At 42.1% G+C, this 16,530-nt stretch overlaps 1 protein-coding gene across 7 annotated transcripts in view; it reads left to right on the top strand.

Annotated features, from left to right (window-relative positions):
• LOC115043156 (nuclear factor 1 X-type-like) overlaps window positions 1-16,530 on the top strand; it is a 106,180-nt gene that overhangs the window by 77,623 nt on the left and 12,027 nt on the right. For 4 of the 7 annotated variants that reach the window (XM_029501365.1, XM_029501411.1, XM_029501403.1 and 1 more), the window contains 8 exons: window positions 5,432-5,494; window positions 5,814-5,888; window positions 6,200-6,323; window positions 6,835-6,870; window positions 7,276-7,403; window positions 8,430-8,504; window positions 12,838-12,966; window positions 15,991-16,160. In XM_029501365.1, the coding sequence (XP_029357225.1) occupies window positions 5,432-5,494; window positions 5,814-5,888; window positions 6,200-6,323; window positions 6,835-6,870; window positions 7,276-7,403; window positions 8,430-8,504; window positions 12,838-12,966; window positions 15,991-16,160 (800 nt within the window). The remainder of the gene's footprint in view (window positions 1-5,431; window positions 5,495-5,813; window positions 5,889-6,199; window positions 6,324-6,834; window positions 6,871-7,275; window positions 7,404-8,429; window positions 8,505-12,837; window positions 12,967-15,990; window positions 16,161-16,530) is intronic. The other 3 variants (XM_029501394.1, XM_029501374.1, XM_029501419.1) reach the window with 3 other exon arrangements.

Below are 16,530 nucleotides of genomic sequence, written 5' to 3'. Positions count from 1 at the left end.
CAAGCTGCGCAGGGCGGCCAGGCACACCTGCTCCACACACACACACACACACACACACACACACACACACATACACACACAGAGAGCACTACTCTGCCACCCTGCCACACAGCCTGCCTGCCTGGCACAGTGAAACAGGGACACAAATATACACTGACACACATGCATGCATACATACATTAATTCGTACATCCATACGTACATATAAATGTTTGTGCATACAGACTTGTACATAGATCAGTGCAAACATGTATGTGTTCTGTATACACCTCTAATTTCATCAGAGTTGTTCTGTTTATGCTCACCTTTTTCTACACTTATAAGTATTTCAAATTTCAAGTTTCACTTGTAAGTTATTTACAATTTTGTGCTTCTAAGGACTGAAGATTTGAAAAGGTCACATTCACACTTCTCTGTTCACTAAACAGGGATCTGGTTAACACTTTTAGGACAAAAGTATTGCTGCACACATACACAGACACTGAACGTTAGCAAAGATAAAGACTTTTTAGTACTGAAACAGAAATATACCCTTGTATGACACAGACTTAAATTATTAAAAAAAAAAAAAAAAAAAAAAGAAAAATATACATAAATAAAAAGGAAAAAAATAATAAAATAACATCCAATAAAAGAGCTGAGTGAACATCTGTGTGGGATAGCCGGGGGGATTAGGAGGGTTTGGAACATTTTAAGCGCATTAAGGATTAAAAAAAGGTCAGAATGTTTAGCAACATACCGATAAACCTCTTAAGCGAAACCCAATTGGGAGGCTGTACTGCGTTATCCTGTGTTTTGGGGAGGAGAAGAGAGGCAAGGGGGAAGACGAGGAGGAGGGGGAGAGTAGAGCTGACATTTGTTCCAACAAGGAAGGGAAGCTGTGTGTGAACCAATCATTTGTGCGCATACATGGAGTTACACACACACACTTTCACACACATATAGACATACTGGTTTGAGGAGGCTACATAGGGCATTAGCTCACTTGTTGGTTTGTATGTTGATCTTATGGGTGAGTATGCTTGTACTGCGCAGACTCAGAAATTACCAGCACTGTTTATGAATCTGTCACACAGTGGTGTGCCACTGCAGAGCCTGCTTGTCACTTCTTTCAGTATTATCCTTGATTTTTTTTTTTTTTTTTTATCCCATTTTTACAGTCATCAGCAGATAAATATCCTCTCTGAAATCGAATTTTTGCATCTTCAGTAGCAGTGTGCTGAATGCACAGTGTTTTTAAGTCTTCTTTGAATGTCTTAATCTGGGCTTTTGTCAGCAGAACTTCAGCTCTCTGCTTCACTCTACTTGCATTAACTGTCTACAGGCCACAAAGAGTCACTGACAGCCACCTTTGCCCAGATTGGTCAACAGCAAAATTAGACAGCCTAAAACACTTCCACCATGATTTGATGTGGTTATGTAGTCAGACAGGGGCCAGACTAGTTTTTCTGACCATGAAGCTCAGCAGTGCAGCGGGTTATCGGAGTTGCGTCATGAAAAGGATCAATGGAATATGTAGAACATTTGGAAAAGATTAGTTGTGTTGGTTGTGCAGAACTAGGATGGAGGTGCGTATCGAGGATCAGATAAGAGTCAGTGCTGATGAATTTGACCCAGAGCAAAGAGAGATATGTGCTGCATGGCAGAGAGAAGGTAAGACTTAAGCCACAATGAATGTTTATAACATTGAGTTCAAGAGGAAGTTGAAGAGGAAAGTGCAGTTTCTGCCTAGAACAGTTGCAGCACAGTGGCAAGCTGTGTCAAGACCGAGGCATATATGAAACCCTGTAATTGTGTCTATCTCATTTTATCTTGTCAAAGATAAAATTTTACAGTGGTTGTTTTTTTTTAAGTTATAGGCTGAGCCAAAACAGTCGCACATACATTTTTTAACATAATGAGGCCACATCATGTATACTCTTTAGTTTTTCTTTTAATTCACTGGTTTGAAGGGGGCTTCATTGTCAGCTAAAAGGTAAGAGGCTGACTGTGGAGGTGGCAGGGCATCTGGGGGGGTAAGGGGAAGCTGCAGGACCATGATTGGGGTTGCTGAAGGGAGGGCTTTTGGGGGCTGCGGTGGGAAGATAAGGGGTTGGATGTGTGGTTAGGAGGCTGTTGGGGGTAGGGGGTGCTGCTGTTGTAGGCTGCAGCTGGTGGAGCGGTGATAATCAGCAACCAGACCTCTGCTATCTTACCTCCTCTTTGCCTGCATTCCTTCCTTCTTTCCAGGCTGTACAGTCCACTGTTAGACTCAACAGCGGCGCTGATTTCCAGTGAATAATGTTGTGTTGTGTTTGTAGGAATGCTGCAAGGTGGCTAAGCAATCTGAGATTATAAAACTACAGCCAGAGTTCGGAAGGCTTCAATATTTAGCCAGATCATTTCATTGGACAGTCTCATAGAGAGCTTCTGAAGGTCAAAGTGAATCCTTTCTCTTTTAGAATTGGGTGACTGGATGATCAGTGATTCTTAGCAGTAATCGCTTGCTTGAGAAGCAACTCAGTTAATAATTAGTCTATAAACTGCAATCTTGTAATGGGAACTCCTCATTCCTCTCATCTTTGTACAAAACATTGCAATAAATTTCAAAAACCCATCTCTTGTGCTTGCTGTCCAGTAAATCAATACTGAAAAGCAGCATCAATCTATTAATTGTATTTGAAAACTTGAGCAACACCTCCTTCACCCAATCCCAAAAACCTTTTCTAAAACACACACACTTTTGCCAATATATGGGCAATCTCCAGTGGCTGGAAGGCAAGTATTCAGTTTAAATTTCATTTTAACGTATCGCCCAACCCTCATCAAATCACCTTAAAAGGAAATTGAAAAGACAGAATAGAAGATAGAAGTCATGGTATCTGCTGTTAACCAACCAGATGTATCCTTCTCTATGTACTGTGAGAGCTAATGTGGTTTGGCTGCTTGGCCTCAGGCTGATGTTGAGGCCAGCTATCAGCATCCCTGCTACTGCACATATCTGCCTTACGGTCTCTTATCTACCATATGTCTTGGTTTCCATTCGTTGTTTTTCACACCTCTGCAACAGCAGAATATGTTGGGGTCATCAGAGGCCAACAAGAAATTGAAGAAACAGTGAGTGTAGGGTTTTCTGAAATATAATATGTCCACATTGAACAAAACAAAAACAAATGCTCTCTGTTATTCAGTAATATACAAAAGTAAGGTATATTGAAATGCCTTTCATGGTTACAGTTACACAAAAGCTACATGGGTACATGGGATACAGCTTACATTTCTGCTCTTTCTGTCAACTTGCCCTTTTTCAAGATTTAGCAGATATCAGGAAGCACAATTTTGTTTCTTTCCTCACATGCAAAATAAACATAACTAAGCATCATATGCTGCACTTGTAGAGTTGTTTCACCTTAGCGTGGGAGTATGTGCATGTGTTAAAAACAACAACATGATTGTCTGACATGGATGTAAATATACGGCATTCATAAATGTGGCCCTGCCAGCAATTTTGCCAGCAAGCATAAGTAATTAGAAAAGCACAATCAACATTCCATGATTGCAGAGCACAGAGAAGGTCACATCACAGTAACTGCACCATTTCTTCATGTTTCGTCATGCTCCATATGGACAGACAGAGTAAAAGCCTAATAATTTTTATCTTGAGGCAATAATTCTGTGACAGTGTAGTCTTCTGGCAGTTGGCTGCAGAAATCATATCCAGTAACTTCCACATTATACCATGCTACATCTCAAGCATACTGCACGTACAGTTGGCTGTGTGGTCAACCAGTGCACGTATGGTGTGAGAAATCGAGTATTTTGTCGTGCCCTGTGGTGAAATACTACACGACGGTAAAAAGTCCATTGAAGTCAGGTTGTTTTCTCAACAGCTTTCATTGGCCATCATATATGTTTACTCTGAGTGTGTACCTCAGTGTTTGTCCACGTATGAGTGTGTGTGTTTGAATGTGTCGTAGAGCGTGCGCGACGGGGGCGCAGCCTCGTATGTTTGGAGTGAGTGCCGTCAGTTAGCTGGAATGTGGCGCTACCGCCAATGCTAAGATGGCTGCCAAGCTCTAAGATGGCTGCCAGGATTACACCCAGCCAGTCAGAGACAGAGCAGAGCAAGAGATGCTGCATGTGAAGAGAGGAAAAGGAAGCTCTCTTTCAATTCTGGTCTCTTTCTTTCCTTCTTTCTTTCTTTCATTCTCATTCTCGTCTGTCTCGCCCCTCTCACTGTGGATAAGCAGTGCTTCGTAGGCAGAGAGACAGGTCTGTTATTGTTTCTGCTCAGTAATCTGTGGCTTAGTGTGGCTGCAAGGCAAGTGCTGCTGGCAGGAGTCTGTGTGCTCTGTTATCACCTACAGCCTGCAGATAAACACCTCCTGTGGTTAGCATGCAAGCTAGCTATGGCCTAGCTAAGCATGAATGGATAGCCAATAGCATTAGCTCCCACACCACACCAGTCCTAGAAATGAAGCTCAGTTTCATTCACTTCATTCAGCAACTCATACATGTGGTCACAAAGGCTGAGGAAATACACAGCTGCCAAGCATATGTTGCATATTCAGAAACATATATCCATAGACACATCTCATCTTTTTTTATGGCCTGGGCAAGAATGCTCCCACTTTACACCAACTTTGGAGGCTCGTGTTACCAAACGTCTTTCTGCCTATAGCTCTTCCAGGTCTAATTGTGACTCTTTGTTGCCAAGACTTCTTATGTTTATATCTGTTCTTGTGAGTCATTGAGGCCCCAGTGCTTTTGTAGGCCAGTCATAACAGGTGTATGTTTGTGCAATTGCATATGCACACCTGTTTGTGTTCTGCTTTCATTTCAGCACAAGACAAAAAAAAGTTTTGCCTCAACTGTAAGGTGCTCTGCTTCAAATCCCTAAGACCTGCCAGACTAGCATGGTCAGTCTTGTCAAAGGGTAATTTGTATGACACAAAAATTGGAGAAAGAAGCAGTTGAGAGAGTGCATGGTTGTGTGGGTGTTTGTTCATTTTGGTGTGTGTGTGTATGCGTAAGGTGCTCTGTTTACGCAGTCTAAATCCCTACCAGCAAGAAGGTATTAAATAGGATTAGTGCAAGGAAACGATTGCGTGGTTAGATACTAAATGGCATAGCAGCACACTGTAAATCATTGCACCTTAAGTCAGGAGGGAGAGAGGGAGATGGAGAAGAACATTCTTAGATACAAGACTGTCATACAAAAATGTGTGAATTCACACACACACAATGTAAACCAAACCCCAGCACATACTGCAAGTCCCTCTTATTCCATCTCACACCTCAAATATCACTGTCTTGGCAGCATGGATACGTACCTATGATTCATCAAGACATTGTACCCTTACCAGTATGCTTTCATTTACTTTTTTTAGCATAAAAGCTGGATTCTAACAACTTGTCTCTACTCCCCCTGCCTGTCTCTGTTTATGTGCAGAATCCGGACAATCAGACAGCTCCAGCCAACAGGGGGACACAGACATTAAACCACCACCCAATGGTAGGTACACAGACACAGATCCATGTCCAAACACTGTCAAATCAGCATACTAGAATTGATTCCATCATGCTTTTCAGTCTTAACACATTCTAATTATGGATCCAATTAGTAAACACACTCACACAGATGTTGATCCACAAACAGATGCAGATGGCTGCCCTCTCATAGGACTGAGTTTCAGGGTGTCTTCCTTTTTTTTTTTTTTTTTTTTTAATTTACTTTGTTTGAAACACAATTCCATGAGTATCTGATGATTTTTTTTTTTCTTGGAAGCATTTGTATGTCTATGTAAGTGCTTATCACGTCCTTTTGTACACAGGGCACCTGAGTTTCCAGGACTGCTTTGTCACCTCAGGGGTGTGGAACGTGGCAGAGCTGGTCAGAGTGTCACAGAGTAAGTGTTAAAAACTACACAATCAGACATAAGAATAGCATAAGAATAGCAACAAAAAAAAAATCTAATAATAATATTTACCATACTGACAGTATAATTTGCAGCTTGATGTGCATTATTTTCCTGAAATGAATAAAACTGAAGCAAATGAAGAAGTCCTGTGCTATCCAGTGTACGCCTTCTGAGTATTTGTGATACCAAGACACATAGTAGGACTGTTGTATTCCACCTTTGCAATTCCATGAAAAATAATTAATCGTCTCAACTCATCCTTTCCCTCCCCTGCTTTCTTTTATTTTCTTCCCTGTTAGCTCCTGTAGCCACAGCGTCAGGTCCGAACTTCTCACTGGCTGACCTGGACAGCAGCCCCAGCTACTACAACATCAACCAGGTGGCTCTGGGGCGACGCTCCCTCACTTCCCCTCCTTCCACCAGGTACAAAGTCTGAACTAAATTCTACACAGCCAGCATAGGTGCATAGGTGTATGGAGGTGTATATTACTCCAGGAACACAAATGACAATTATACAAGTCCAGCTGTTTGTCATTGGTAGAGTCTCTTCTTGGAGAAGCCACCGTGTGGCTTTAGTGTTACTTTGGCATGTAATTCACTGTGATGCCAAAGGGAAACTGGAGGGAAGTGTGAAGTCACAGTAATATGTGCCAACAGCATATCACGTCTTATCACAAGGATGACTTCACTGGAAAATAAAGTGTGCCAATTCATTGAGGTTTCTTGATCCAAGTGGTATTAAATACCACAGCTCATTCCCTGTCTTGGAATCTGTCCTGAACCTCTTTACTGTATATAAATGTTTGTTACTCTATGTTAGCTGCTCTCCTCTTCATGTGATGTCTGATGGCTCTTTCTGCTTTTTCCTTCTTTTGTGTCTTTCTTAACTTGTCTCTTTCTCTCCTCTTACCTCTGTCATCTGCTATCACTTTAGGTCTGAGGTGGAGTTGTACGCAAATCTTCCACGGAGGTAGTTATAAAAACACCTACAAAGACACAATTTGATGAGGCTCAAACACAAAATTATACAGACACACAAACACACACATAGAGAGTCTTACTATGTGGCTGTGTCTGCTTTCTAACATTTCTTTCTGTTTCCTCATTTTTCATTCATAGTTTTCACAATGCTTGTGCTTTTTGTCTATTCTGCTCCCAACCTTTGTGATTGTATCATTGTTTCCACTAAAACCAGAAAACTTTTAATGTGAAAATGCTCATTTATATGATAACCTTTAAACTTTTATCCTTGTAGACACATTCAGTCTTTTTATATATATATATATATATATATATTTTTTTTTTTTTTTTTAAATAATACCTCTCCCCTTTCTCTTTTTTCCTCCCCTTCCAAACATCCTCTGCATGCCCTCAGTTCCACCAAGAGGAAGTCATTAGATGACAGTGAGCTGGAGAGCCCTACAGATGATGTTTTTTACCCTGGACGATCACCTGCTGCCAGCTCCTCCCAGTCCAGTGCGTGGCCCAATGACATGGATGCAGGTACCCCCTACAATCCCACTCCACATTTGCCACCCTTTCAGAAAGCATCATGAAACTCTTATACTTTACCCCTATTCCACAACCACTTTCTTAGACCAAACGGATGCCTCTACCTGGCTCTGTCTCTTCTCCACACCCTATCTCAATCACTTACAGTACCCTCACTCAGGTGATGCACACAGGCCTGTGCCCCCCTCAGACTCACCCACCAGCCCTGACTCTTAAGGCCTTTTGCCCCATTCTGATCATTGTGTGACTTGAAGAGATGTATGTCTTGAGGAGTTTAAGTATCAAATACCCTGCCATGTATTTCAGCTTTTAAATGCACATAGACTTAAAGAACAAAAAGTGAGGTTATAATAAAAAAATATAATCAGCAACATAAACAGTCATCAGCCTGACCTTATGTTGAGGCTGTTTTATAACTGTTGTAGTTTCTTCTCTTATATTGTTCAGTAAATGGGTTTAAAATGAGCATGGTTTATATTACAGTGTGACCATTTTTTGGTTTTCAACACCGTCACTGTAGTCCCAGAAATCATCGTGGATAAATGGTGCTAAATGCCATCCACTAAATGGCTCCAGACATTGTGAATATATATGCCAAGATGCATGGAGAATGAAATAACATCTTACCGCAGCCTGTATTATGGCTTCATGTTGGTGTTTCCATTGTTTTGGCAGTAACTACTGCCTGTGTCATTCAGCTTTGGACAGTCCCCTCTTTGTTTTACCTCATCGCTCAAAGAACCAAGTAACTCCAAGAAAATCCCTCTCTAGTTCCCTTCACTTGCATCCCAACTCCCCACATTTCTTTATCCTCACCTTAAAGCCTTAATCACACACAGTTTATCTGATTTTGTGTCAGTTATCGGCCATTCACTACCTCCTACATAAACAAATGTTAACACTTACCTCTCTCCCTGCTACCCCCCCACCCCCCCACTCTCTCTTTCTGTCTCTCTCTTTGTCTCTTTTTCACTCTTCCCCTATCTCATTGTTAACAATACCCTTCTCCACTTTCAGTGCAGCACCATTTGGCGAGTGTGCAGGAGAGGAAGATAAAACATGAAAACGATGGCGTGCAGTTTCCTTACCATGGTTAGAACAACATTGATTACACTCATAAATATATATGATATTTACCAGCCTTTCATGTAGATATGTAGTCCTGTGTGTGTTTGTCTGTGTGTGTGTGTGTGTGTGTGTGCGTGTGTGTATGTGTGTGTGTGTGTGTGTGTGTGTGTGCACACGCGTGCGTGCGTGAGTGTGTGTTCATGTATATTTGCTGCTAAAGACAAGAATAGCGTGCACAAAAATGGGACTGTACTTGTACATTAATCTCAGTAATGTCCAGTTGTTATAAGAGTGATGTGATTGCTGATGATCAAAGTTTCATTTGCTGTTTACAGTAACAGGATTGTCAAAGATAAATTATTTTAGGCTTTGCTCTCTATGTGACACATGAGGCTGCAAGTAGTTGCTTTATTTCACTGAAGTCAGTCCTCTCAGTGGCATGTAAACACAGATCTCATATATACATACAAATACCCCCCCCCCACCCCCCCCGCCCCCCCCCCCCCCACACACACACACACACATGATGATTCAGACACTTCCAGTCCCCCTCATATGCAGACGTTCACACATCGAAACACACATGCTTATCATCCTTCCCACCCCTGCAGGTGTTCAGGTGCCTGTGTTGCCGCCATCCCTCTGTCACTCCATCCCTCCCTTGCTTCAAATCCCTCATTAAGACGCTTACCGTCTGTGGATCAGAGGTGTAAAGCCCTTCCTCCTGCTCCCTAGCTCTCCCTTCAACCCTCCATCCCTGTCTCCCTTCTGTCTAATTGAAAACGTGTACTGTAGGAAGGACCCTGGGGAGGGAGAAAACTTGTGAGAGGAGAGAAGGAGGAGAGAGAGGCAGAGAGCAGGCAAATGGATGGGTAGGAATGCAAGGAGAGAAGAAGACTAAAATGCTGATAGCTAATGAGAGTGAAGGGTTGTCACGTCATGAAGTAAAGGAGCCAAGAGCCCAGGTTAGGTTTTACCCCAGGGCACTCTCACTCAAGCCTCAGTGGCTGCTCTCAGGCTCCTGCTTCTCTTAGCTGTAAATGTAATTAAGAGGCATCTCATCAGAGCCACAACAGAAGCTGCTTCACGGTAGAGCAGAAGCAGAAGCTAGTGCACTAGAGCCTCACTTCCTACCTTTGTATCGTTTCTCTCTGACTCTCACTCTCTCTTCCTTTCTGTTTTTGCATACCACCCCCTTACTCTCCAAAGTGCAGCACATAGCCTTGTACACCTCCTAATGAGTTTGGCAAATGGAGGTGTAGAATAGCATGCAAATCTGGTCCCTTTACCAATTAATTTACAGACTCCAAATGAAAATTAGGAAGCCAAATCATTTTGTAATTATTGGACATGTTTTTTTGTTTTGTTTTGTTTTTTTTTTATCTATGTGGGTTAAGAATTAGTTTTAAACAGTAGCTTGAACAAAAATGTATTTCACACTTGAGAAACCAAGGAAACAAGGTCAGACTGATTGGTATGGGAGACCAGGGATCAAGCAATTAGAGAATGTGCAGTTTTGGAATGGTGTGTATTCGATTTTCCAATGGATCCCACCTGCCACAGGCAAAGCTCATCTGGGAATCCTTTCCAGGTTGGGGGTATGTAAACAAGAGAGCACACACTCTCTCACTCAGAAACAAACCAAGGGGCTTCTAAAACAACAAAATACAAAAACACACAGGTTTCCCTCACCGTCTGTCCAGAGCACCATCTATTCCCCTTGCCTTCTTCTATAACCAACAGAACACACACACACACATAAAGATACACTCAGACTTATAGTCACACAAACACAGTTGCATACATGTACACACGATAGATTTTTGCACACACATCACACAATCCACATGGACACATACACATGAACAGCTGAAGCATGGTCCCAGATGGTGTTTCTGTGTGTGTGTAGCCTTGGGATCTGTGAGGATGCTGGAGACATCTGCTGCACAGGGGCTAGATGAGGGGTGGAGGAGGTTAGTGGAGGCAAACGCAACAGCCATGATTTCATATTAGTTCCAAATGATTGTGAAATTTTCCTGTGACACCAGAGACTTGTGGTGGTCAGGGGCTTGCTTGGTGCTTTAAGTTAAATGTTACAAGCCCTTAGAGGGATACGTCTGGACTCACATATGTGCTTCGAATCACAGGGGAGAGGAGAATTCCCTGACTTTGCTTCACTAGTTTAAACCACTGTCTCCTGTGTGTTCATGTGTGAGTGTGTGTGTGTGTGTGTGTGTGTGCGCGCGCGCGCGTGCGTACGTGTCTGTCTGTCTCTCTGTCTGTCTGCGTCTGTGTGTACTTCAGAGACGCATCTGGTGGCAGGCCTGTTAGTGCAAAGAGACAGAAGGGTCATCATGGGAGCGCTTGATTGGTTGCCAGTGAAATACACAGTCTTGCCAAGAGAGGAAACAGTGCAGTTGTGGCACATGCACACCGATATACACACACAAACCAGATCAGACCATTGCAAAGTGTCTGCAATACTGTGTTTCGCATTACCTCAGTGTAAGTGCAACAACCTCCTGTCTACATGGATGTCAGTCTTCATATGGTCTTCTACAAATTTGCAGGCTCATTTTTATACTGGAGTTTTATATTTTAATTTTAAATTAAAAGCAAATAACTACCACTCTGAAACCATAACACTCTAATCTGCAAGGTTCTTATTTCTTCCAAATCTCAGTCTTTCTTAGCTTTCCCCTCCAGGTGCCTTTCCTTTTTTAAGTCTCTGCAGACTGCTCTCATTTCCAGTTTGCTCCCACCAATGTGACAGTGTCATAGCAATCACTGCTAACTACTGGTGTCAGAAGTGGGATCAGGGTTGTCTTCATGCTTGGAATTTGTCTGACAGTACAATACGCCCCCAGACTCCCACTATAGTGGGGAAAAAAAAAAAAAAAAGAAATATATGTCTGCTAAAGACATAAATGGTTCACACATATTCACTCCCACCTGCTTGAGACTTAACTCTTTCACACAGGGAGGGAAGCTTTTACACGCCCCCACACTCCCATAGACTTTCACACATCTCCAGCTGGAGAACTAAGGATGAATCGTATTTAATGCCTTTTTTGATACGGCGCAGCCACAGAAATAGACTACAAAAAAAGTCTACAGTCTAAAAAAAAAGTTCAAAAAGAGAACATTATCACATCACTCACCTATTAGGAAGATTAGAAGAAAACTTGTTGAAGAATAAATTTGCCTGTTGTTTCATCAGTCAAATGTGGTGGTGTGGTAAGGGTCTTTGTTTTTAGTAGCTGAACATGTGCTTTTCCTTTCGAGTGTGTTCCGACATCAAGTGTGTGAGTGTGTGTGAACGGGAGATAATAACCATATTTAACATCTTATGACATTCCAATTTCATACATGTCGTCAGAGCAATGCATTGAAAAACAAGACTGCTGCATTTTTCACAGGTTCCGCTTTGCTCTCCCGCTCCCTTGCATATTTTCATGTCTCCCACGTTCTTCTCGCCTCTCTCTCTTTCTCTCTCTCTCTCTCTCTGTCTCTCTGTCTCTCTCTCTCCCTCCCTCTGTCTCCTTTCTCTGTCCGTCTGCTTGTCTTTTGCACTCAACAGCTGCCGTGTCCATACTGTACAGTGTGTGCTATTTCTGAATGAAGCCTTTTTCTCGTACAGCCAGCCTGTGAGCTTCATCTGAAGCTGCAACTGACTGTGGCTGTAAGATGGCCATACTCAGACACAGCCAGGAGTTGGCACCTGAGAGAGAGTTAGACAGAGACAGAGTGAGAAAACAGAGAAGAGATGAGATGGAAAAATGTACAGTGGCACAGAAGAGTTTATTATTGCTACAGATGTGCTTTGGCTCTGAAACAAAGACGAGATTCAAATTGGTTTTAACAGTTTTCCCCCATTTTTACTTTGAAGACATGAACTTTAGCCCATGAAATACTGGTCTGTCCATATTATATAACTATAGAGCTAGGAATAGGGAAATGTATGGTATGTCTCTGAATAACTTACTACAGTCTAGGAGCAGGAAAACCCCATGATTTACAATCAAGATTTCCTGGGTCTTTTGAACATCTTATGCTTTCTGGCTTCATCATTTACAGTCATCAGACTGACTCTGTCGGGAGTGAATGACCAACAGCCAGAAGGATAGGGACCAATGCATTGCCATAAACCATTCAAGAAATTAAGCTCTCGAATCAGAAAATCATGATTGTTCAAGTCCCCATCAATTAGAATCAAACTGATTTTTTTTTTTTTTTTTTTTTTTTTTTTAGTGTAGCCAATTAAATAAGCAACATTTTGTTGATTAAAACCAACTCTCTCTTTTCCTCCCTCTTCCCCCTACTTTTTTTTGTTGATCCCATATTTTTTTTTCGTCAGGACTGTCCTCGCCTGGTTCACTTAAGAAGCCGGGGAAGTTTGATTTCAACGCCCTGACTTCCCAGACGAGGTCCCCCCGCATGGCGTTCACACACCACCCGCTGCCTGTGCTGGCAGGAGTGAGACCAGGTGAGAGCCCTGCCATGAACCCAACAACCCCAACCTCCCTCCTACCCCCCTTTTATAATCTGAAAAAGAAAGAGAAGGAAAGGGAGTGTCAAACTTGATCCTAGATTGCCGCATTTACACCCTCAAAACTTCCCTTGAGACAAACCAAATCAATTCTGCAGTCATGTTCCTGAAAATGAACATGCTAAACGTACTTGCTGAGAAAGCCAAACAAAACTTTCCAATCCTACAGGTTTCAGCTGCTGAGAAGCAATATGCCCGGAGAGTTTCACCTGTTCGATGTTACTGCTATCATCATGGCTTGGCATAAATTTCTCTCCCTCTCTCTTTCAGCATCTCTTCATTCATCCATTTTACCGCCATCTTTATGCCTGTTTGTTTTAATATTGTCATTGCATGTACCATTGCCACATCCATTCCTTTGTGACTGATTTGCATCATATCTTACAGCTTCATGCTTTTTGTTTGTAGAAATAAATTCTGATATTTTAATTGCGATGAACTTGACTGGATGTCAATGAAACAATATATAGCAACACTGTGTTTTACTGGGTTTTTTGCCAGAGTACACTAGGCAGTTTATGAGTGAGTTTTGTTTTCTGTTTTATTTCCCTTTTCCTAAAATCAGTCCCACCACTTCAGTCGTATTTTTATTCTTCAAAGGGTATTTCTAGAGTTTTCATGTGTGCAAATACAGGTTTGAAGAGGAAAAGGAAGACACATGGATTGATTCACAATTTGAACCCATGTAATTGCACAGATGTACAATGAAGTGGACAAAATTGTTTATAAAACCTCCAGTATTTTCAAGTTCTTGTTTCAACCAAGTCACTCAGGACAAGGTGTCCTCATAAGAGCTTTTCAGTCCTATAGGATAGACGGTTTCTTTATCTCCAGTAAGAGAATTCCCAGTGTCTCCAGGATCTCTAGTCTGCCAACAAGTCCCTGTAGTCTGGTCTCACTTTTCAAAGGAATAAACATGTCCTCCTCTCTCTATCTCTATCTCTCGCTCTCATTCCATTTGTCTCTCAAAGGGATGATTTGGTCTCCAGCCAAACCAAACCTACCATGTAAAGGTCATTTGGACTCATTGCCTTCCTTGTTGAAACGTATTGAATTTTACTTTCGGAGCTCCTCACAGTATATTTTGAAAATATAGTCCAGGCCGGATCTCTCACCATTAAGCCTTTTGTTTATCTGCACCAAGCAGTCCTATACCCCTTTGACAAACCAAAACACGATGTTGAATTATGTATTTGTGTTGACTTTAAAATATGCTACTCTGTTTTGTGCATGAGTTAAAGAGGTGTTAAGGACTAGCTCAGGTTTCTTTGTTCCACAACTAACTTCTCACACTCTCTAAACTGAGTGTGGACTATTGGCTGAAAGGATTCCATGTAACAGAGAGGCTGTAATGAGACAGTGTTTAGAGATTATGTATGGGTGCATTTGTGCACGTACACAAAGATACACACACACACGCATGTGTGTAAATTTACACTGTAGTGGAGGACTGTCTGTACTAAAATGGCTGCCATCCAAATGGAATGTCCCTCGGAGGCCTTGGTTCTATAAAGAGAGCGGTGGAGGATGATGGGAGCGAAGGAAGGACTGAGGGATAAAAGGAGAAATGGGGGTAAACAGAGAGGGGGAAGATACAGTTAGCAATCATTGCTTGATTTGGATGGACTGGAGCTGTAAGCGCTTGTTGTATAGGTCTAGTGAGTGTTCTTGTTCATGGGTAAGGACTGGATGGTTTATGTCCTGTTTTTGGCTCAGACTGACGTGGAGAGCTGCCAGGCTGACTGTTGTCTGATTATACTAGTCTGGAGAGTCCGCCACTCTGGCGGCGATTATACACACACACACACACAGGCACATCAATATACATACAAAGGAACATGAAAGCTGCAACAGACTTTGCAACACATTCATACTCACGGAGAACAACAACAAAAAACATCAAGAAATACACAAAATTGCCAAGCACTGAAAATCACAAATAAAAAAAAGACAAGGACACTGATACCAGAAAATACAAAAGTTTTAACAAATATGCATTTACACACACATACACACACACACACACACAATAGTATACACAAGAGATAGTAGGTGACAGACATAATCACAGATGCTTGTTTACCAGGCTCCCCTCACCTAGCAGCTTGCCTCTTTAGTTTGGTGTGCCAAATTACCAAAGCCATAGAATCTCAGCAGACAAGAGTGTGTGTGTATGTGGCTGGCTGGTTGGCTAATGTTTCTGGGAGGTGTTTTGTGGTCGTTGGGAGCGAAGGGAAGATTCTCTCTCAGGCTTCAAACTACTGGCAGAACAGCACAGAATAGATATGCAACTGATTGATTACACATCATCGACAATCATGAAACAAAAATGAAAAACTACAGTGTGTGTGACTCAGTCAAGGTCGAGTGGTCTCTCTCTCAACCGCTCTGTGTGTCTGTGTGTGTGGGTGGGTGCGCACGTGCGTGTTTGTGTGTTGGAGAGAGAAAGAGTCAGCGATGGAGCAGGGACAAATACTGTAATACACTTTAGCTTGTATGGGACTGTGAAAGTGTGTACATGTGTGGTGAAGTCAGGCCAGAGGTACAGAAGAATCTAGTGGGTTGAATTATAAAATGAATGGGAGCAGATGTTGTCCACTAGCTGGGGATAATGCCAGTCATTTGTAAGCACAAGCAGCTTCAGTCAGAGAATGTCACAGCTATTTTCTATATTATGATGATAATGGACCAGAGCAGGACCTGGTCTTTGATGCCAGCCATTTTTGTGCTTAGTTCAAGCATATGCATGTCTTATATATATCGTCACAGGTGTGCATGCTAATGTACAGAATATTTTAGTGTGAGGATAGTTATGTGTGCATGTAAATTCAATGCGTAGAAATGGAAGAGAATTAGACTTAGACATTACATTTTCTTTCCACTTTTGGTCCTTCTTGTATCCTCTGCTCACGTTTGTCTTCCTGTTCCGTTTTCGATGCCTCTTTTCACTTTTCTTCTCAGGGAGTCCCCGTGCCTCAGCCTCAGCCCTGCACTTCCCTTCCTCCTCTATTATCCAGCAGTCCAGCCCGTACTTCACCCACCCCACCATACGCTACCACCATCACCAGGACCCACTTAAGGAGTTTGTGCAGTTTGTGTGCACCGATGGCACAGGACAGCCCAGCGCACAGGTAAGTGATCTGTGGCTTGAGCAAAGGAAGTGAGAGTTCGATGTCTTGCACTGCAGAGTTATACATAAAAAAGCTGTCAGTGAGTAGAAGTCAGATCATTTTTATTGAAGATGCAGAATGAAAAAAATTATCATGTAGAAACATTTGTCTACATAATTTCATATATTATTTGTTCAATAGCAAAGTGTAACAAGGTCAATTGAGCTGGGAACAGGGAATACAGCTGTCGTTATGAAGTGAAGCAGCCTTACCAGAAAATGGATTTTAGGGCATATCCATCTAACAGGGGGAGGCAACCAGATGTGCTTAAAAACTTGTTTGAAGAAAATGGTATGGAAAGAAGCCAAACCACATTTGGCTTACAGTAACT

Source organism: Echeneis naucrates, chromosome 1 (assembly GCF_900963305.1).
Source record: "Echeneis naucrates chromosome 1, fEcheNa1.1, whole genome shotgun sequence".
NCBI lineage: Eukaryota > Metazoa > Chordata > Actinopteri > Carangiformes > Echeneidae > Echeneis > Echeneis naucrates.
The sequence above is the reverse complement of the archived record's forward strand: the minus strand, read 5'-3'. Positions and strand labels throughout refer to the sequence as shown.